The sequence below is a fragment of the Eretmochelys imbricata genome, chromosome 1 (assembly GCF_965152235.1).
Source record: "Eretmochelys imbricata isolate rEreImb1 chromosome 1, rEreImb1.hap1, whole genome shotgun sequence".
NCBI lineage: Eukaryota > Metazoa > Chordata > Testudines > Cheloniidae > Eretmochelys > Eretmochelys imbricata.
In genome coordinates, this window is record NC_135572.1 from 251,465,598 (window position 1) to 251,489,552 (window position 23,955).

The window sequence follows — 23,955 nt, forward strand, 5'->3', positions numbered from 1 at the left end:
ATTTTGTTAAAATTAAATGAGTACATTAGTAGGAAATTATATTTCACTAACTACAAATTCTCTGTTTTCATTTTTTTTATTTGAAACAGTCAAAAACAAACAAACAACCATTGCAAAGTGCAAACGTGTAAAAGCCAAAAAAGAGGGGAGGCGGCCAAAAAATATTTTGCTTGGGGCAGCAAAAAATCTAGAGCCAGCCCTGAGGACAAACATCCTACCTTTAAAAGAGGAACAAAGAGAACCCTAGGGATTATAAATCAGTCAGCCTAATTTCAATACATAGAAAGATACTGGAACAAATTATTAAACAATCCATTTGTAAGTACCTAGAGGATAATAGGGTGATAAGTAATAACCAACATAGATGTGTCAAAAACAAATCATGCCAAATCAACCTCATTTCCTTCTTTGACAGGGTTAGTGGGCCTAGTGGATGGTGGGGAAGCTGTAAACATGATTTATCTTGATTTTAGTAAGGCTTTTGACACAGTCCCACGTGACTCATAAGCAAACTAGGGAAATATGGTCCAGACGAAGTTACTATACATAATTCTGAAATAACTTACAACAGGTTAAAAGACTGTACTGAAATAGTAGTTATCAATGGTTTGCTGTCAAGATGGGAGGACATACCCAGCGGGGCCCGCAGGGGTCTATCTTGGGTCCAGCAGTATTAATCATTTTCATTAATGACTTGGATAATGGAGTGGAGAGTATGCTTACAAAAATCTGAACACCAACCTGGGAGGGGTTGCAGCATTTTGGAGGACAGGATTAGAATTCAAAAGGACCTTAATACATTGGAGAATTGGTCTGAAATCAACAAGATGAAATTCAATAAAGACAAGTGCAAACTACTACATGTGGGAAGAAAAAAGAAATCAAATGCACAAATACAAAATGGGTAATAACTGGCAAGGTGGTAGTACTGCTGAAAAGAATGTGGGGGCTACAGTGGATCAAAAATGGAATATGAGCCAACAACGTGATCCGGTTGCAAAAAAGGCTAATATCTTTCTAGGGTGCATTAACAGGAGTGTCTCATCTATGCCATGGGAGGTAACTGTCTCATTCTATTCAGCACTGGTGAGGCCTCAGCTGGAGTACTTTCTCTAGTTCTGGGCACCACACTTTAAGAAAGATGTGGATAAATTGGAGACAGTCCAGAAGAGAGCAACAAAAACGATGAAAGGTTTAGAAAATCTGACCTATGAGGAAAGGTTAAAAAAACTGGACATTAGTCTTGAAAAACAATGACAGAAGGAGGACCCAATAACAGTCTTCTAATATGATAAGGGTTGTTATAAAGACAATGGGGTTCAATTGTTCTCTATATCTAATTAGACAGGACAAGAAGCAATGGCTTAATCTGCAGAAAGGGAGATTTAGGAAAACACTTTCTAACCATAAGGACAGTTAAATACCGGAATAGGTTTCTAAGGGAGGTTGTGGAATCCACCATCACTGTCAGGGATGGTCTAGGTTTACTTGGTCATGCCTCACAGCATGGGGATGGACTAGATGACCTCTCAAGGTCCCTTTCAGCCCCACATTTCAATGATTCTCTTATTTCCCATTGCCTGCACCTCGTATTTAAAATCAAATTATTGCACAGAGAGAGAGAGAGACTGTTTTATAATAAGACGCCAGGTGAATGGAATGGTCTTGAAGCACCGAGTCCTAATATGTAGAGATGTTTACTCCACTGAAAATAAAATCAATAGAGCAGTGACATTTTAGTTTTTATCGCACTGCCACAAGGCAACAGGCCATTCCTGTACCAGACGGGGCCGTGCCATAGCAGAGGTGTCTGGAGTGCTACAGATCCTCTTACAGGACCCTGCAGAAGGATCCTTTGTATTGTTGTTCATGGTCCCATGTATATCCCTTTGTTTTGAATAAATAAAACTATGGCCTTGCTTGATACTTGGCCAGTATAAAGCAGAGCAAGAGTGTGGGGGTGGAATGTACTGTATTGCATGTTTTCCACAAAATAAATTTTAAAATAAACTCCCTTGGTTAAAGCAATGTGCCTAACACTCCATTGCACTTCATTGTGACAACTGTTAAGTCTATGGCTCAGGTTTTTACCAGGCATCCTTTTCAGCCAGCAAAGGTTATTACATCACTTAGCAATTATCTCAAGTTATCTACATTTACTAATGCAGTCTATTAGTTTATTCTTTCCAAATATGGCTTCATCAAACCCCAAACGACAGAGATAGCCGATAACTCTGGGTGTCATAAGGACATTCAAAGCATCAGGAGTGAACGCAACCATGTCTATAAGAGGGTAACAGCGCAAATTCTAACTCATTGTATAAACAGGCTAACAAATGGTGTTGGTATTGTAAATCTTTCCAGAAATAAAGTGCAGCTGGTGTCCCAGGCCACCTGCAGTTTGTGCTGAAAGGAGTTCTTCTATATACATATTATATATTAAATAAAAGGTCATGTGAACAAGATTTTGTTTTAATACATACAGTGTGCAATTTACCACAGTTTAAATAACCCCAGATACTGCTGATTTAAAATACATAAAAAGTCAGTGGGTAAGTGTGTGGGAAAGCTTAGCAGAAAAACAGTCTCAGTAATATTCCCTAGGGTTTTATTTTTAAGTGGGGGAGGGAATAGAGTGGTGCGACTGGTTAATGTCCAACCCACCACAAATGATGTTATGGCACAGCTTTTTCTCAAAATGGGGCAGCAGAAAATATGGCTATGGCACATATACCTATGCCCCCTTCGTTTGAGCCTTTCTCCTGCAAGATCTCATGACATGTCATGGTACTGCAAGTTAGTATTTCCACTGAAATTTCCAGGTTCCATTATGTGAATGAAGCCCTAAGTGACTGCACTTGGGTTCTGCAAGGCCCAGATTCTTCCTCCCCTGCAATACTAGTATTTCCAACCAGTAAGCCAGCCTGTTTGCCTCGTAGCTCTTCCTCCACCCAGAACTCTCCGCCTGGGGCAGATGTTCTCCCTAAGGTCTATCGGACAGCCACCTCAGGAGTCCTCTTTGCTGCCCAGATGTTCTCGAGGTGCTCCACTTGGTGGGAGGAGGTCAGAAAAGAAAGCGCAAAAGGGCTGTCTGACTTTCTCTCTCACACTCACACACACAAAATACATATGGGTGTGTCTGTATATTCCCCCTCATTTTACATTTATGTACACACACACACACACACACACACACACACACACACACACACACACACACAGTAGAACCTCAAAGATATGAACACCAGAGTTACAGACTCACCGGTCTACCAGACACCAAGAGAAACGGGAAGTAATCAATCAGACAGCAGCAGAGACCGCCAAAAAAGGCAAATACTATACTGTGCCTGTACTGCATCTTAAAGGTAGGCACCTCTGGGCTGCCTCTCCCCAACTCCACCCTCACGCGCGGGGCAGCCACTTAAAGCAAGACACTAGGGCTGCCAGTGCACGCACGCACACACACCCCCCTGCCGGGAGGGGGAAAAGCTTGCAGACTCATGCCAGGGCTGAGTAAGGAGCAGCTCAGCTGTTGCTGACACATGGCCTGGCATCTCAGCTGCTGGATCTGGAGTCCGAACTGTGCTTTATTCAGAGTTATGAGCAACCTCCGTTCCCGAGGTTGTCTGTAATTCTGCAGGTCTACTGCGTACATATTTGTTTTCAAATTAAGTTATAGACACAGGAGAGAGTTATTTCTGGATCAGAGATGATACAATGATCTGCAAATGGACAAAAAATATTATTTTATACACACACACACAATGTATATACACATGAATACTTTACATTGCAGGGATGGCCAAACTGTGGCTCGCTAGCCACATGAGGCTCTTTTACCATTAAAATGCGGCTCGCGGAGTCCCCTCCACTGCATTCTCCACCTATCAGACTGGAGTGGGAGGCTCAGGACCTCTGCCCTGCAGCAAGGTGGTGGGGTAAGGGCTTTTGCCTAGTGGAGAGGGGGGTTTCGGGGCTTCAGCAGGAGCTGGGCTAAAGCCCCAAGCCCTGTCAGGCACCTCCTGCGGGGCTGACGCTCTGAGCTCTGGCCCTTGGCAGGAATGCCCTGGCTCTCAAACTTCTGAAGATTGTCAGATGTGGCTTGGAGCGCTAGTAAGTTTGGTCACCCTTGTTATGTTGTATTATATAATATCAAATACCAAATATTTTATACACACACACACACATATATAAAATTAAAGTTCAGATTGGAAACAGGAACCAATTCACTTCTTTGTGCACGTTTCCCATGGGAGATAGCAGCACCGTGGAAAGTAGCTCTGGATTGCTTCAGGATGCCTAACTCCCTATGCCTGCTAATATCATCTCTGTCCCTCCCTCCCCTGCCTTCCCCATTTTCTTCCCCCATTTCATTTTTGTGAGTATTCACCCAGCAGCAAAGATCAATTATAAATAATGTATTCAGTTATAAATAAATTATTTTTGTCCATTTCCAGATCATTTTATCATCTCTGACCCAAAGATAACTCTCTCCTGTGTCTATATCTTAATTTGAAAACAACAATATACTCTGCTAAAAAAGGGTAAGGACCAAATTTCAGAGACAGCCTCCAAATCTGAATGTCCAAAAATTCTGGGGTTCAATTTTGGGTGTCAAAATTTTTGCCTACCTCAAAACTTAGCTTGGGCTGCACAAAATGTAATTTGTGCAACCAAACTGAGCAAAGCCTCTAATTACATGACAATTCCTTAACACAAATGTGTTGATACACACAAACCGAAGATTCAGGGGGGGCAAAACTCAGCCAACAAAAACTTCATGTCTAAAACTTTGTGTCCACAATTTTAGCCCTGGAAATACAGAGGATGGGATGAGGCTACTTTGAAAACTTAGTTTTGAATTACCACAATTTTTCAAGTTTGCATTTTTTCCTTTGTTGCCAGAACACTTATTAAAGAGATAATACCACTTTCCTGGAATTGATTTTTAAAACTCTGCTATATTCACCCATGTGCATAAGCTTACATTCATTCCTGATGAATAATAAAAACGTCTCCTCAGCAACACAGAGTTTAGGAAGAATGGAAAAACACCAAAATTCAACAGCGATCAACAACAACAAGTAGTATTCATTAGCACATTGTAAATATTCATCACATCAGCATGAAATTGAGTGACCTGATATTCTCTCTCTCTCACGCAGGTGATCAGACAAGATTTATTTCATGTAAGACGAATATTTTTTGATCTCTGTCAACAGGGGGGTCTCAAGCAGAACTAGCAGAAGTAGAAAATCTGCAACAGCAGCAAGCCTTTAGACTAGCCTTAAAAGGTAATTTGCCTTACCCTATTACCATATCGCATTTTTATTACCTTAATTTATTTTTATTTTGTGAAGCAACAAGTTTCTTCTGGGGCCACTACAGCATGATTGAGAAACTACCAAAGAGGTCGATTACAGTGATGTGCTTATTGTTCCATTGCAGGTTAGCTAAAAGGTTTATAACCCATTACTACAATTCCAGAATGCCAACTATTCATGAACTCTGGTTTATACATATGTTAGTTTGCATCCCCAAAGGGCTGTGCTTCCACGTTAGATTTAATGTTCATTTCCGAACCTGACACAAAGGAGAGACTTTTGCACACTTATGCACATACAGAGTTAAGCTTTTCTTTAAAATGATCGTGTTCCTCTGTATTTTTACATTTGGTCTCAGTTTTCATGTTCCCCAGCTACAGCACAGTATATAATTAGTATAACACAGTATATAAATACACAGGTTTCAGAGTAATAGACGTGTTAGTCTGTATTCACAAAAAGAAAAGGAGTACTTGTGGCACCTTAGCGACTAACCAATTTATTTGAGCATAAGCTTTCGTGAGCTACAGTTCACTTCATCGGATGCATACTGTGGAAACTGCAGAGTATGCATCCGATGAAGTGAGCTGTAGCTCACGAAAGCTTATGCTCAAATAAATTGGTTAGTCTCTAAGGTGCCACAAGTACTCCTTTTCTTTTTATAAATACACACTAATTCACAAAGCCAAGATAAACCAGAACATTTCATGATTGGGTCCTCCACATTGAGTGCTTAATGAATTTTCTAAAGAGTGATCTGCCGCCATTTTAAACAAACATTCATCTTAAGAGGTGGTCAATGGGACTTCTGTCCTTTAGAAATATATTGTCCTGCAGGTTTATCATCAGAAAATACATTCTTCTGGGTCATTGATTAGTTACATTGAAATCAATGGAGCAACACCAATTTATGCCAGCTGAGGATCTGGGAATAACAGGAATGTAAACAAATGGTTAAAACACTAAGAGTTAGGATTCCTGAGACCTAGTCCTGACTGCCATTGATTTACTGTGTGACACAGGTGCCCTTCAATCTACTCATCTGTATAACAGTTATAATATTACTTACCTCACATGGGTGTTACGGTACTTCACTAAATAGTTGCACAGTAATTAAACATTGGCTGAAAGGTGTTGTAAGTGCCAAGTTTTATTATTATTAATAGTAATTTTGTGAGTAGTTAAGACATCCAAGTACACTGTGACATCATGATAATTTTTGTTTAGCAAATTTTTATACTTAATCTCATATACATTAAAAATGCAACAAAAACTATATCAATTGCAATTTGCCATAAAACTCTGAAAGCAAGCTAAAATGATCAAGGGGCCACCAACACTGCTCCTTACGCAAAGGAGCTGCTGTACGGTGATGCAAGGCTCTCCTTTTCCCAACTCCAAGCAACTGCATACCTGACCTTTGCAGTGCTCCCCACCATCACTGACACAGGAGGAAGGGACCATGATTGCTGATCTCTCAGTCTTTATATGGTAGCCTTCTGTGCTACCACTAGTTTCCTCTGTCATTTTGGGAGTGTCACTGAAGTCCTATGATAGCCTCTCTAATTCTCCCCCTTAAACCTCCTTCACCCTACTTTCACACACTCTGTGGTATAGCAATCTTTCCTTCTAGTGGAGGGTGGTTCAGTGAGGCTCCTTTCTGAACCCCTCAATGCTGCTCTTAAGGGAGATTATTTTAAAGTGGTGTAAATTACTCTCTCCTTCCCCAGGGAAGAGTACAGTGGTCCCACAGGGACCAAGATCAGTAGATAAATTTAGATCCATATGTGGCAGGACAGTGGATTACCACTAGACTGCCAAACATAACTTTAATGGTCCAAATTCTCTGCTGATGTAAATTGTAACAAATTCATTGGCTTCCATGGGACTCCAATAACTTACACCAACAGAGAATTCGACCCAGTATCATTAGTATTACAGTCACATTGTGAGAAAGAGCTGGTGCAACAGCTAGGATCAGCTTGGGTGCTGTTGCTAACATTCTCTACACTGGGACATTGGGGAGCAGGTTATACTCACTACAGGAAGCCTGGCGCTGGAATTTGCTTGTATCTATGGCATGTATCTAGGATCCTATACTGCACCCATCACCATGTTATTTACTAACCTTTTCCATTGGTTCAACAGAGCTGGAATTTGCTGAATTTCAATGTATGATGCAAGACCTACCTACTGACTCAGGACTTTTCAAAACTGGGAGCGATTGTGCGTAATTTATAGTACAGCATTCTTGGTGGAAGTCTATTTACAATTTTGTACCTACACTGCTTTGTATTTTAGTATATAGGCCCCAACATTCTGTGACACACAGTCAGGGAGCGGGCGCAGGGGCAGAAAAGACAACATGGAAAAAAAAAGAGAAAAAGAGATAGGAGAAGAGAGAAGATGGACAGAGAAGTGGAGTAGGAGTAGCACTACATAGATAAATATTAATATCCCCATTCTACAGATGTGGAAAACTGAGACACAGAGAGATTAAATGATTTGATCAAGGTAACACCTCTAGTCAATGGCAAAGTGAGAAGCAGAACCTATGAGAGACAACTCTTAGTTTAAGCTCCAAGCATTAGACAACATTTGTTTTCCTATGTATCTTATTAACAGAATTAGAACGTTAACTCCGCAGGGTGCACACCTGCAGCTTGATTTTCTAAGGTGCCAAGCAACCCAGCTCCCACTGAAGACAAAGGGAGCTGAAGCTACCCAGCTCCTTTGAAAATCCAGTCTTTTACATGACACAAGCACTGCAGATATCATCATCATGACAAGCTACATATCTAATAAAGTTGAATAAACACGGCCTGCAATCAATTCTAAAATAGCCTCTTGTATAATTGAAGTACTGCGGAGCAGAAGACAGCACCATAATTATGATTTTTGGGTGCTGCTGAGCTAGAGAGACAGCTGAGCAAAATCTGTTGTCAGCAAATACTATAAACTCTGAGGAACACACAAACAGATGCCTGCACTAGTGGCAGCGTCAAGATGGGGAGGAGGGAGTGGCTAAGCAGCCATGGGTACTAGTAAGTTCACTTTTACAGATGGGTAGCATTTGCTAATACTTCTTTTAAAAAAAAAAAAAAAACTGTGATGTCCTCAGTATCCCTGTCCAAAAATTTTGTCCAATGCCTCTCACATCCATTTTCCAGACATGGTGGGTGGCAGCAAATACCATCCTTCCAGCTAATCATGACTGGGTGGGGCTCCGTTTCAGAGCCATCAATATTATTCCTTAGTTTGCCAGAGGGCATTAGCACAGACACAGTCTAATTGGACAGAGGTAATTTCTGTCCTTCCTCCACATTTAGGGACTAAGCAAGCTGCAGATCAATAAGAAAAGGTTCCCAGCCATTTTTCTGTCAGAACCTCTAGTTTGCAAGGGATGATACCCCTTATATGCACATGTTCCCTTGCACCAAGCTACGTCCTACATGCCTTTCTTCTGTCTCTTTTTTCTGCCTATCTTTTCTCTTTTTCTGTCTTTGTCTCTTTCCTCTCTGCTGTGATTTTTTTTTTTGTATCTTTGGCTTTTGCTTTCTGTTTTTCTCTCGGTCTTTTATTGTTGTTCTTTTTCTTGTGTTTGCTCCTCTAGGAGAGGCTCCCCCTTCCCCATTTCCACAACTCAGAAGGAGGCTATATGCTACAAGGGTGCCCATTCATTGAGCTGTGGGGCCAGGCTGCACAAGGCAACAGAAGGAAATTATTTTTGGGAGTTCTGAAATGCAGGAACCCATTGATGAACTGACCTCAAATTTGGATCATGAACACTGCCCCAGGCCTCCGAGGGGCACAACAAATTTCCAAGCAATCCAAGTAACCATTCAGATTTTAGAGCACTAACAATAGTCAAGCTTGACAAGCATGTAAAAACTGGTGGGAATGGAAGCCCTCTATCCATTTTTCTGGATTAGCGCACATGCACTGTAAAAACATACCCTTTCTTAAATACCGTTCTTAGTTTGGGTCCCCAAAAGATTTAGCGGGCACCATGCACTCTCTCTGGTAAAACTTGACAGATTGAGACTATTCTGGCCATCATCTTATCAATAGCCTGATCTCTAGTTCTGAGCACAAAAAAACCACACACACCTGAGAAACTTTTTGAAAATTGGCTATTTGGGGAAGGGGAGGCATATTTCCACAACCCCCTGACCCCACATTTGGGTCAATAACCCTATCCTTCACCCTCCTGAGTGTCTTGACCCACAGGTCTCAAACCCAGGCCCATAGGGTTTATGGGAGCAGCCACCTGGCAACCTGCTGACAATAGCTTATCTGGGACCCACAAAGCCCAGCCCCAGTGTGAGGCTCCGCCCCCTGAGGTCCGATTGGTGAAATCCCAATTGGCCAGCTGGCCTTAATTAAGCCGACAGCAGGAACAGGAAGCTGTCTGAACAGCTGGGCTCCACTCTACTCTGTGTGCCTTCTGCTCCCTCCCCAAGTCCTGCTACCTGCTCCGGCTTCACCCCAGGCATCTGACTTGTCGTGGTCTCCAGTTTGTCTCCTACTTCTGACCTCCTGGTATCCTGACTCCTGTCTCATGACTGCAGAGTCTGGTTCTGACTACCAGATCTGGACACCCATGACCCGGCCATGATGCTGAGGCACACCAAATTTCAAAGGAATCTGATCAAGCCTGCCAATTTTAGAGTTTAGAAAGATCAATCTTTAAACAGAACTCAGGATGCAACCTTAACTACAGTGGTGCTGCACTGCTGCACCCATACTGAGGGGCAGCGTGGTCTGTAGGAGTAAGTGTGGGATTGGGTATCATGAGGCCATGAGTTATAATCCTGGCTCTGGTACAAACTTACTATGTGGCTTTGGCCAAGTCAACTCATCTTGCTGTTTTAGTTTCTCCATCTGTAAAATGGGGATAATACTATTTACCCACCTACCAAGCTGGGATGTTCTGAGGATAAATTAATAGTCAGTGTTTAGATGGTGCTTTGAAGATGTAAAGCTTTGTATAAATGTTAAGTATTATCATTACTCTACCTTGCTGGTTACAGACTTGGTATTTTTCATACATGCACCATTAATATAAATGGCCTGAGCACCTGCAAATACAGCTATGGCAACTCCCTCCCATTTAGCAGTGTACATTCAGCCGGGTAAATGACACCTCACTACTCAATGTGTAGCTATGGAAACTTTGAAATGCCACATAGTTAACTCTCTCTCACAGGCGCACACACACAGTGGGAGAAAGCCAAAGAGCTTTTAAGTTAAACCATAACTGCTACCAGGGAGGTGTCTATTGTTAGGAAAAGAGAAAACACAACACTTCATGTGCCACAAGAGGAAGTTTAAGTAAACAGTCTTAATAGTGGTTTCAAGGAACTTACTTGAGGGCGGTTTTGTAGTGATAGATGGCTTCGCTATTACGACCCTGGTCTTTCAGAAAATTGGCATAGTTGTAGTGTACCTTGGCATTATGGGGCAGAGTCTGCACACCTGACCTACAAATGGGAACAAAAAATGGAAAGAGGTTAACTGTTAAGACAGGTGCCCACAGATTCAGAGCTTCAGCCTATACAAAACAGATCCAGTTTTGTATACACATCCATGTGTAGATGCAACATCCTCATCACAGGCTAGCACCAGGGATTAAGCATGGGGTTTCTAGCACCAAAGACCTCTGCCGCTGGAGCTGAAGGACTAATGCTTACATTTTCAAAAATGACTAGTGATTTTAGGTGCATCAATTTTTGGATGTCCAATTTATAGCATCTGAAGGGGCCTGATTTGTAGAGGGCAAGCACTTAGCAACTTTTGAAAATCGGGCCCTTTTAAGGCTTCTCAAGTTGGGCACCCAAAGACCGAGGCACCAAAATCACTAGTCACTTTTAAAAATCTTGACCTAAGTCCACTAGCTGGACATGGCAGTAGGTAACTAGTCTGTCTGAATCAGCCCCTAGAGGGGGACGCATGATGCACACTGCACAGTGGTTTGAACAGGTATTTATAAACAGCAGAAAAACTGAGCGGAGTGTACCTGAGGCTGAGAAGGAGCTGAACTATTGGCATTATCACTTAGAACACAGGAAAAAAAACACACACAAATGCCCACCCATTGCCAAATCAATAAAATGCATGACTCAGCAGCTGTTTGATGACTAGATTTACATAGGACTGCAAAACCGTGCGACTCTAAGGCTAGGTCTACACTACGGGATAAGGCAACCTAAGTTACGCAACTCTAGCTACGTGAATAATGTAGCTGGAGTCGACGTATCTTAGGTCGAGTTATTGCGGTGTCTACACCGCACTGGGTCAACAGGAGAAACTCTCCTGTTGACTTACTTTATGCTTCTTGTTCTGTTGGAGTACCGGAGTCAACGGATGAGCGACTGGCGGTCGATTTAGCACGTCTTTACTAGACCCGCTAAATTGATCCCTTGTGGATCAAACGCTGTGCGTCAATCCCCAGGTAAGTGGAGACATGCCCTAAGAGAAATGCTGTAATGATGCTGGACACTAAAAGAAATAACAGAAGACGCATCATAAATCATTTCTCCTACAAAGAGCTAGAAACTTAGGCACTCTCTTGTTGTTACATAAAGCAGAGAAATATAGCTTCCAGACATCCAGAGGATCTCTAAGGGTTATTAGGAATAGAGATGGGTGAATTGGTTCATGTCATAAAGAATAAGAACTGGCTCAAACCTCAGCCCTATTCCTTTTCACACAATTTGGTTAAGGTACACTTGTTTTACTGCTGCTTCCTTCTTCCCATCCACCAGATCAGATCCTCCTAACTATAGTAAGCAATTGCAGAGATCAGTACATTTCCAGCCTTTCTGCCAGGCTTTGGCTTGTTCCTCCTTTCCAATCTGAGAGTGCACTGACGTATTAGTTTCCAAAGAAGAAGCCAAGTCTTGGTCCACCTGAGAGACTAAAGAGCTACTTCTGAGACCCACACCACTGTAAAAGGTCATGGGATTAGGCCAGGATGGGACCAGGAGAAGAGCAGTTGTAGATGTCTCATAGGAGGCCTGGATAAAAAGGGGAAGAAAGCATATTGGACTTTGGTGGGAATGAGGATGGGGCAGTATGGCATCAGTGTGTGTGGAGATGAGAGAAGTAAAGGCAGACGAATGCGCATGCATGGTAGAAAGGAGAACCCTTCCACAGGTTTATCCACCGTAACTTAGTGTTCAGCACAACAGATCTGTGCTTTGCCTATAAAAGAGTTAAAAATCACTACTTGTTTGGTTTCCTAACCATAAGGTGTTTCTAAATTATTTATCAGGAAGCACTAAGGCACAAGCCATTCTGTGACTAATTGTTGAACTAAATCAGTTAATTGATGCTATTCTTAAGAGAATGATTCTCTATAGTTGTTTTTACAAAGATATTATACACCAGCAGCAAGTAACGTGTGAATGCTATGGCTGCATTAATTTCCATTGGCTTGGGAGCTATTAAGTACTCACAATATTCTGGGCATTACTGGAGTATTAATTCTTATATGGAAATTGTATCATTACATCAATGACTACGTTTTATGTGAAAACATAGGTAGTGGCTCAAAACTGTTACCATCTCAGAGCTATTCAGTGGCCTAACTCTGATGAGTGATTGAGCTCATTATAGTCCCAGCCCGAACACAGCAAAATGAATATGTGGTGAGAAGTACATTACGTATTTCAGTTCTAATGAACCACAGTTTTATTAGTAAGACAGGCATTTTTTAAATAGTATTTTTCTTTTGACAGTTTCCCTTTAAGTATAATTAATCAATCACTATGGTTCCATTTATTAAGACCTCCCTAGATAAACATTCTCTCTCTACCATATGTCTGCGTGTTGGATAGGAAGGAAGGATAATATTTGTATTAGTGCTCTTTTTTTGTTCTTTATTCCTCTGTGCTCAGCCAATAATTCTTGTTGACCTATTTATTCTTCTCATATCCAAGCTGATGGGCTGATCCTGCAAATGCTTATGACACAGTATAAGCAGTTTCACTGACTGCCTCAAGAACAGACACTACACCAGGTACATGTAGGATGAATGCCTAGGTAAATAAATAACGCTTCTGAAATGTGGTTCTTGATTAGAACAGGACACTGTTCTCTAACTGAAAGAGGAAACAATCATGTTCCTAACCAAAGCCAAATGGGAAAGGGTGGAGTATAAACAACAAAGCAGCACACAATGTTTTTCCATTTCTGTTCCCACCAAGCCCCCCTCCCACCACTGCACACACATTTTTCCAATATGCATTTCCAATTTTTTCCCGTCTCAGAATTTATTGTAACCAAGCCAACTCCAGAAAGAAACAGATCCGCTGAGCATGAAAGTCACTTCTCAGGAGGCTTTTCTTCCCTGCTGACTATCCTGCTACCTTTAACTGTCATAAATGAAAGATAAATGTATACAAGCCATTTTGCACATATTTCCTCTCGGAGATAAAGCTACAAGTCATCCTAGTGGGATAAAACACCCTGTTAACTACCAGTAGCACTCCCAACTTCAAACATCATCGTTAACCAAATCCTACTTGGCCAATGCTTGGAAACAACCTTCTCTCAGTAGCCCCCATTCTGTCCTAAAGCACAGGTTCTACTCTTACAAGTCAGCCTCTCTGGGGCACCATTTTAATGCTTTTCAGTGATGCCCACATGAATTGTGCTCAGTTTATAAGCAAAAAGATTTTCTATCGTCAGTCCTGGACACCCAACCTGGGCTCTGGGAGGCAAGCTGTGCTGAGTTCTTTCTGCTTTGTGAATCATCGCCACTAATAAAAGATCTCCAGGCCAATTATTCCCTCAGTGACACATGTGCAGCCCTAGACCGTTGATTTTCACAAGCGTAAAATGCTTGGAACTGAAAACATTCAGCTGATGATGCACAAATGGAATAGAAGCCAACTCACTCTTTGCAGAATTAACAGGAGTAAAAAGTAGGAATTGCTTTGTCCTCTTCTTTTTTATCTGACTAAAGTGATTTAAAGATTTAAATTAGTGATTCAGGAAACAGATTTGCTCGTAAACAAAAAGTATCATTTTTACATAAAGAAAAGGAGGACTTGTGGCACCTTAGAGACTAACAAATTTATTTGAGCATAAGCTTTTGTGAGCTACAACTCACTTCATCGGACATCCAATGAAGTGAGCTGTAGCTCACGAAAGCTCATGCTCAAATAAATTTGTTAGTCTGCATGCATCCGATGAAGTGAGCTGTAGCTCATGAAAGCTTATGCTCAAATAAATTGGTTAGTCTCTAAGGTGCCACAAGTCCTCCTTTTCTTTTTGTGGATACAGACTAACACGGCTGCTACTCTAAAACCATTTTTACATAGTTGCTTTTCAGAGCAGACCTGCAATTTAAAGCACTCTCCCAAGTTGGGGATGATGTGGAAACACTTTCTAGAGCAGGGGTTCTCAACCTTTTTCTCTCTGAGACCCGCCCTTGACATGCTATAAAAACTCCAGGGTCCGGGGGGAAGGAGGGGAGAGAGAGACTTGGGTCAGAGGCCTTGGGTATAGGCATAGTTTGACTTCCATTTGTGGGGGGCCAGGGGCCAGTGGGGCTTGGCCAACTCCAGATGGTGGGGTCCAGGGAGGGAGTGCCACCTCCACCCCATGACTCACCTCAGCAGGGCACCCAGCCTGTCTGGGTTTTGGAGTGGGGGCACGCAACCAAAAATTATAACTCAAAGCTGGGGGGTTGGCTCAAAAAGTTTGAAAACAGCTTAGTCTACAGGGAGGGGATAGCTAGGGGCTGTGTGCAGGCAGGGGAGTAGCTCAAAGTGCAGAGAGGGGATTGCTGGGTCTGTGTGCGGGAAGGGGAGTAGCTCACGGTGCAGATGGGGTAGCTAGGGGCTGTCTTCAGGCATGGGTGTAGCTCAGGGTGCCAGGAGGGGGGTAGCTAGGGGCTGTGTGCCAGGAGGGCTCCCCCTGTTCCCAGAGGGGTCTCCCCACCCAGGCAGCTCTTACTTGCTGCATGAGCAAAAGGGGCTGGAGTTGGGGAGCAGCTTCAACCCGGGGCACCAGCAGGAGACAAGGAAACGCTGTCTCTGCCCGCTCCATGGCACCAGCCAGATGAGCAGCTGTTCCATGCTGCCCAGCTCCAGCTTCCCACCTCTGACCTGGCTGGGGGGATGAGGTGTGGAGCTGCCCCCAAACTGCCATGCTCTTGTGCTGCAGTTTAGGGGAGGCAATGCCTTCCATGTCTCCAACTCTGCCCATGGGCTCAGGGCTTCTGCCCCACAGGGACCACCAGAGCGTGGGGCTCCGGGATTCAGCCCTGTGCCTCCCAGCTTCAGCCCCGTGGGGGGTGCCAGAAATCAGGGCTTCAGCCCCATGCCTCCTGGCATCAGCCTCCTGATGGGTGCTAGGGCTCAGGCTCTGGTTTTCAACCGCGGGGACCCGCAGCCCCCTTGAAAGGGCTCGTAGACCCTGAGTTGAGAACTGCTGTTCTAAAGCCCAACAGAGTACTAGGTAGCTTGATTGAAGGGTAGTACAGCAAAGAGGAGCAGAGTCTAGACCCCTCTTGGCCCACTGAGCTCTGATGACCCTTATGGGGGTATCCATCAATCCTTGTTTTTTTTGTGTGGAAGGTTGCAAACCACCAGGTTAATTAATGTCAGTGGTGACAGTGCATTTTTGTATTTGGCCACCACACCTTCAGATAGCATATTGTCTCAGTTTCCTAACATTATAACATTTGTGATTGAAGGAATGCTCTCGGTGGGTAAAATTAATCTGTGTGTAGAGACGGCCAGCACAAACAGTGCCTGAGCCTTGCACTGCTACATGCACCCGGGTGAATTTCACCCTGAGTATATGATAAAAATGAGTGTAATGTGATTAATTGGTACCATGTTTGTAACAGGCTGGCTTACACCCCTGGAGGATTGGGGCTAGGCAACCCTAATTACAGAATGAGCCACACCTGGAAGGGATCATGGTGATTGCCCTAGAAAGAGTCTACAGTGAAAAGTGGGAATGCTCATGTCTTAGAGACTGTTAGGAGCGAGCAGGCTCTAGCAGAGAGTCCTGGGAGTTAGGACTGAGACTCCAGCCAGGTAGGGCCCAGCTGTGGACTGCCAAAGCAGGAAGAGCCCCCAGGCAGGAAGGTGTGGAGGAAGAAAAACCTTTGTTTGTAAGGACTTTTGGATGTTTGTTATTTTAACAAAGCAGAACCTGAGAAAGGATGGGAATGGAGAAAAGTTGCTTAAACAGTCCAAGAAGGGAAAGTGAAGCAGGCTGCCTGTAGCGTGACCCTACGCTATGAGGGGTGCATTGAAGGAGGCCAGCCCATTACAATGTTGTACATTCAAGTGCATCTTGACCAGGTTAGAGAAATCTGTATATAATAGAGGCAGTCTCCCTCAATGGCCAAAACCAAAGAACCACAGTCCATTCAAGGATAAGACAGAGAGGAATTAAAAATAGATGTGACACACAAAATGAGATGACAAAAAGCAACAGTTAATGAAAAGCTGAAATGGGAGACAGAAAGGAGAATGGAGAAAACAGGAATTATATGAAAGACTCTCCCCACAACGTGCAAGCGTGCCTATGCACAGAGACAAACACCATCTACCAAATCAGTTGATGTTTGTCTCTTTCCCACATGCAAGTTTGTATTGTGCTCGTCTCCTCCTCTCCTTGCTCCCCTTTTATTTTTCCTCTTATTGGCCCCTGTTGTTCCCCACTTTCTCCCCCTGCCTTCTCCCTCTTGGCTTATTGCTGTTCTCCCTGCATTCATTCTCTTTGTTTCCTTTCTCCCGTGTCTTCATTGACAGTCTCCCCTTCACCCAATCTAGTCAAAAGTCCTCTCCCCCACTTTCTCCTAGGACAGAATTTCCCTGTCAATGCACCTTTCTCACTTCCCTCCCAGCTCCTGTTCCCTAAAAGCCCAATCTGAACTCTTATCCCAGAGTTCCATTCCCTATTAATGCTACTGCATAGCTCTTCTCACCAAGCCTCAGCCCAAAGATCTCTCTCCAGCACCCTAGGACCAGGGAGCAGCTATCAAATATCTCCAGCCCCCGAGTAGCCCCCACATCCATAAGATGGCCACCCACAGCATGAAGTGAGATGACAGAGGAGTTCTGGCAAGCAGCAGGGAGGGAGCCTTTGTTGTCTCAAACCTACTTGCTTTAGGGCTCGCTTAGGTCTACTTGCTAGGTCCCTTCCAACCCTGATATTCTATGATTCTATGATTTATGCTGGCCTGCAGATTCAACAGGGAGGAAGAGGTACTGAGCCTGCTCCCTAGGCCACTAAGAGCAAAGGAAAGAGGCAACATAAATCACAAGAATTTAGGAGGCAGGAGACTTGATCTTCCACCTTCTCAGAATACTAAAACAGCATTTTCTTTGAGAATAAAGTGGAAGGGGGCCAGGTCCCCATTATCTTAAGTTCTTGTGGTTTTCTTTGCCTCTTCCAAATGCTGCCAATGGTAGATCTGCTTTGGCAACCAAATCAAGGTTGGCAGTGTCTCTCCCGGCCCAGCCATCTCTGCACATATGGACACACTCATGATCACAATGAAAGAAAAGCCAAAACTCGTGCTTGCATCTCCATTCAAAGGGGTGCAGATGCCAGGAGCATGTGCACCACCATCTACTCAGCAGATTAGAACAGTGCAGTTTTGAAGAGCAAGTATATAAACCACAAGTCATTGGGCTGCTGAAACCACACTGACAACATGGTTGCATGTGTTCTATGAGCAAATATTACAAATTGGAAGACTGTCAGGCAGGAATAGATGCCTCAGTGCTAATGTAACCCCAATGAATTCAATCCAGTTAAACTAGGAACGAATTCAGCTTATTAATTCTGCACATGAAATAGTCCAGGAGTTCTTTGTTTCTCAGAAAGAGCGGGGAAAAACTGTCTATCCAGTCAACAATATCTCTTGAATCCATCTCAAGTGCAGTTGCTACAAGGTGATTTTATGACCACCAAACAAGTAATTACAGTCTCCTCCCCTTCAAAAGGAAGAGAGTCTGCCAAACTGCAAGGCAAGGGCTTTCTTTTGAATTGTTGGCATTAACCCTGGAAGGTTTGGACTGAAATCCAGTGCTTAAAATGAGTTGGCATCTGAGCCCAGGATCTCATCACCATGGTTTCCATTGTTTAAGAGGTAAACGTGTTTTAGGAGATAGGCAATGAATTGTGTTATACTGAAGCAGCTCCTATTCCATATCTTTCAAAAATATCTCTCTAACAAAGCTCCATCTGCTTCTATAGCATGGCATATATAAAAAGGTTTAGCAGTAATGTCATCCCCATTAATAATGAGAAAATGAAACTTTGCTCTGGTGAATAGCTCTGAAAATCAAGTTAAACAATTGATGTATAAATCACCTGCATTACCATGATGCCCTCACAACTAGACAATTGCTGAAAAAGCATCAGGAAGTAAATTTAATAAGTTTGCCAACAAAACTGAATACAAATATAAAGTGAGTGCTGTCTACTTTGTATACTGTGTTGTAATTGAAATCAATATATTTGAAAATGCAGAGAAAGATCCATAAATATTGAATAAATTTCAAATGGTATTCTATTGTTTAACAGTGCAATTAAAACTGCGATTAACTGCAATACATTTTTTTATCTTGATGAATTTTTTTGCGTTAATTGCGTCAGTTAACTGCAATTAAACTGACAGCCCTACTTTCTACCATTATAAAAGTTTTTCTAAAATACATTCTACATCTTTCCAGTGGTGTTACTACCATGTTTTGAACCATACCTACAGAATATGATAGTATTTTTTAAATAAAGGCACAGCAATAATTATCACTGAGTCAAAAATTTTGCTGGGTTTTTCTTTTTAAACTAAAATGTCTAAAAAAATAGTCGTATTTGCAAAATCAAAGTTTGTTCATATGCAGATACAGTGTTGATATCAGTGTTTGCACAATGGTTTTAGATATTAGGTGAGAAAATAATTACCGGTAAGTCATTTTCTTCCTTTTATCCTTTATAAAACCTTTCAGTCTCCTCAGCAGTGTTCCATTTACTTTATTTGAGAAACAAAAACAAAACAATCCCACAAAGACATATTTCTTTCTCTGTGTTACTAATAAAAATGTAGCCTACTTAACCAGAAAGAATGTTAAAGATCACATTTCCTTCTCAGTATTCCTTTTGTTTACATTTTGCATTTCACTCAGCTTGAAGAGTTCATGTCACTTTTATTTCCAGGCAGTTTCACTTTCTGGTTCTCACACCATAGCACAGTGGTTGTCAATATCTTCCGGACTGCAACCTCATAACTGAAAGAAGTTTCAGGACACACACCTCCCAGACCTGGTTGAGACCCCCTGCTTTAGCATAATCCAGTTTGGGTCATGGTGCTGCAGGGGAATGTTCAAATCTGCCCACAAAAACTGCTTTGACTTTTTTTGTTAGTAATAATTTCATTTTAAAATATTGCTCTTTATGTTAGTTTTATGTAAAATTCCTCTACCCACCCCTCTCTTTTAGAGCACATATTATATTTAAAATGTATAATCTGAACTACTAGATCCTCAGGGCAGGAACCTTGTCTTCCTTCTCTCTATTAAAAACATGCACTTTTTGGCACTATATAAAAATGGCAAGCAACAACATAATAGTAGAATTATTCCTTTTACTTAATAAAAATGATTTGTTCCATGCAACAATAACATGCCATGTATTTCTTGATTCTTTACAAATAAATTTAAAGATAGAGAGATAGCAAATGTTTTCCTATGGCTGATCATACCTGAAGAGGGATTCTCTTGACAACCAGATTTCATTCTGTTTCACAGTTTTCCAAGAGAACAGCAGCAGCAGCAGCAAAGCAGAGAGGGTCAGGGCAGTAGTTCCCCATCTATTTAACCAGGCACAGAGCTTTTTCAAACCATGGACAAAAAGGATACAGTACCCCATACTGGAAAAACAAACAGGAGGGGGGGAAAGTTGCTATTTCCAGTATTATACTTCATGTACAAGATTTCAGCATTTTTATCTCTTGCCCAATAATAGTTTTTAAGCTAACTTCATTTTTCAGGGAAACAAATTCAAACTCTTCCCCCCCCCCGAAATCTATTTACAACTTCTATGAATTGACAAGCTCTAAATTATACACCCATCAACTATAAATACAGTAATAAACATAGTACCACATAGCACAACAGTACTTATGTGTATATGGCACTATATGTGAAAGGCAGGTTATTTTTCTTAACCAAAAATCTTAGAAAGTATAACACAATCCTTTGCAAGAATACAGAAGATTACAACTGAAAAGTGCTTCACAAACTAATGAATTCTCAAAACACCTCTGCCAGGTAGCTTTTCTGATGCCCATTTTACTGATGGGGAAATTGAACAAAAGAGATTGAGTAATTTATCCAAGGCCACTGCAGGATTAGAAGTCAGGAGTTCATGGTTTTTAGGTCCTGTGCACAGATTATTCCCCTCTTACATGTAGAAATTTAAATGTAATTATTATTTTGGAAGCTTACATAAATTACAGATGTATAATATGAGTGATACCGTAAGAGTGCTGTAACATTAATGATACCAGACTATGGTTGACATTGAGAACAATGACATATATAAAGCCCATTCTGCCACCTTCACTCTCACTAACCTCCACGCTACACTTACCGGGGATTGAGGCTGCTGCGATTGACGCAGCGGAGGTCGATTTAGCAGGTCTAGTGAAGACCCACTAAATTGACCGCAGAGCGCTCTCCAGTCGATTCCAGTACTCCACCGGAATTAGAAGAGTAAGGTAAGTCAATGGGACAGCATCTCCCATCAAAGAAGCGTGGTGTAGACACTGCAGTAAATCTACCTAAGTTATGTCGACTCCAGCTATGTTATTCACGTAGCTGGAGTAGAGTAATTTAGGTCGACTTATCCCCGTAGACAAGGCCTTAAATAGTATCTTACTCTGTAAGAATCAGACTAACTAAGGGCTAGTCTACACCGGCAATCCTAAAGCTCTGCCTTGGCAGCACTTTAACATGCCTTGTGTGGTCGCGGTGCAGCACTAGGAGAGAGCTCTCCCAGCGCTCTAAAAAAACCCACCTCCACGAGGGGCGCAGCTCCCAGCGCTGGTGCACTGTCTACACTGGTGCTTTACAGCGCTGAAACTTGCTTCACTCAGGGGGGTGTTTTTTCACACCCGAGTGAGGAAGTTGCAGCGCTGTTAATTGCCAGTGTAGACAAGCCCTAAGTAAGGTGCTATTCAACCTGAAGGTGGCAGAATCTGGAGGAAAAGACTGTCTCTTACTAGGTGTTTGTATAGCACCTAGTACAATAGTGCCCCAGTCTTGACTGCAGCCTCTTCATGCTACCATAATATAAATAATGATAATAACTGGGCCCATAATGTTTAGAATTGCTAAAAAAAGAAGTGCTAATGGCAAAAGTAGAGATGTGAGATATACTTCATCATGCATATATATTAACTACAGTGTGGTTACACTGTATTTACAGTACAGTTCTTATTTGTTACATGTAATTACCACTAATTTTTTTTAAAGAATCCTGGTACACAAACGCCATGGTAACACCAATGTAACAACTACGAAGATATACTTTTTGATACACATATTTACTATAAAATCCAAGACTCTGAAGTTTAATTACATAGTTTATACTATAATATATTTGAATTGCCTGACCTCTGCTATTGGATGGAATTTTCAGATTCACTTTCCTGTGTGCTTACATGGGTTTGTATATGCAATGGTCAAATAGCTCCCATATTTGCAAGTGAACCCTTATTCCTGTGTACTACCAAACTGATTCAAGTACTTAAGTATGCAATTAGACTCTATTATGCTATATATGTCTGAGCTGGGAATGGAGCATCTTTAATTGCTTTCTTAACATTCTGGTAATTACATGGAATTTTCAGGAAAACATTCCATTTCCTACATACATTCACGGACCTGCACATGTAATGACACATGAAAAGAAATCATTTAATAATGAAGACCTATACTCTGTCCAAGTCCACGTAGCTTCTCAGAAGAGAAAACAAAGTAGAGCATTCTGGAACGAAAGTTAGGGCTAGTCTACACTGGAGACGTTAAAGTGCTGCCATGGCAGGGCTTTAACGTAGCTTGTGTAGTTGCAGCAGAGCGCTGGGAGAGAGCTCTCCCTGCACTCTAAAGAAACCACCTCCATGAGAAGCGCAGCTCCCAGTGCCGGTGCATTACCTACACTGGTGCTTTACAGCGCTGAAACTTGCTGCACTCAGGGGGGCATTGCAGCGCTGTGTAGTCTATCCATAAAGGAAAGGAAAGCTGTTCCCAGTAGCTACCACATCCTCATTCTCACCCATCACAATTAAGTATGTTTACCTGGAAACACAGGAAATCTACAGCTCTGAGAACTCTCCCCTTGTTTTCCAGCCAGCACAGAGAGCAAGTTCACATACCCACATGGATTGTGCCTAAAATGCCTAAGAGGAAAGGATCGTCCCTTTTAAACTGCTTTGTGGTGAGGGAAATCATGTAAAAAAATTCTCCCCTTGTAATCCCAGTGGAAGAAATAGTACGGGAAACATCAATATATAAATCAGAATGGAACATGCAGGTTTCTGAGGAGTTCCTAATGTGTTTAATTTCAGATTTCTCAAGCTCTGCCCTCTTGAGATGCCAGGCACCATACACTGTGCAGATGTCCTAAATATGACTGTGTGTGATCTGCTGAGTTCCGTGGACTTGGTTCCCTTTCTATGGGATTTAGATACATGTAAGAGCTCTGCTCTTTGACTTAGTTCCCTTTTAGTGACGCTTCAATGCCCAGGAGGCGGTACTATCTGAATTCTGCTTTTTACAGGACATGTATGGCCCTCTCTGCTCTTCTCTGGGTTTTTTGGCATCTCCAGTGGGTGAAGCTTGATTTGTGGGTGAAGCAAGTTTGCCTCATCAGCACTCAGAAGATACAAGTGTTTTCCTCTCTCCTGCTTCCCCCTGCCAATGTATCCCTGGATCATTGTTACGAAACAGTGCGTGGGCTATGGGTACAATCAAAAAACCATCTGGAAACAGACACTCCTCACTATGCCAACTTACACTGGTAGGGCTTTTAGTATAGAGGCGCCCATATCATATGAGTAATGCTTACTCATGTGAGTAGACCCATTAACATGACTGTGGGCTTGTCTATACTACACGCACAACTGTGGCAGGGGATGCAATAACATGATTGTTCCAATTTACCTTAGTGCTACCAACACCTAGATACATGCTTAAACTGAAGTTTGGCTTCAGTGGGATTACTTCTGTACTTAAAATTAAGCATGTGTACACTGTCTGCAGAATTCAAGCCTTACTGCACAGATATGAACTTCCCACGTTCCTGAATGGAGACTTTAGCATGGTTTGTAAACATGGTTAAGGTCCTTTCTATATAACAAACTGGAAAGATGCTTTACCTGTGTCTCAGGATGGACAAATGCACTGTAGCCAGATCTCCAGATACAATTTAACCTGGAGCATTGAGAGTCATAAAATCTTCAGGGTCAGATTGTTAGCAACTACAACCATCTTTTTTTCAAAAATTCACTTCTGAAATAAAACTACACAGAAGTCATCTAAAATAGCTTTCTAAATGTCAAACATTTCCTTAAAAAGTGAAAAACCCTGGA

At 42.2% G+C, this 23,955-nt stretch overlaps 1 protein-coding gene across 3 annotated transcripts in view; it reads right to left on the minus strand.

Moving 5' to 3' along the window:
- TMTC1 (transmembrane O-mannosyltransferase targeting cadherins 1) overlaps positions 1–23,955 on the minus strand; it is a 172,703-nt gene that overhangs the window by 39,759 nt on the left and 108,989 nt on the right. For all 3 annotated transcript variants that reach the window (XM_077827630.1, XM_077827624.1, XM_077827617.1), the window contains 2 exons: positions 20,065–20,232; positions 10,694–10,807 (listed from right to left, as the gene is read on the minus strand). In XM_077827630.1, coding sequence (XP_077683756.1) covers positions 10,694–10,807; positions 20,065–20,232 — 282 coding nt within the window. The remainder of the gene's footprint in view (positions 1–10,693; positions 10,808–20,064; positions 20,233–23,955) is intronic.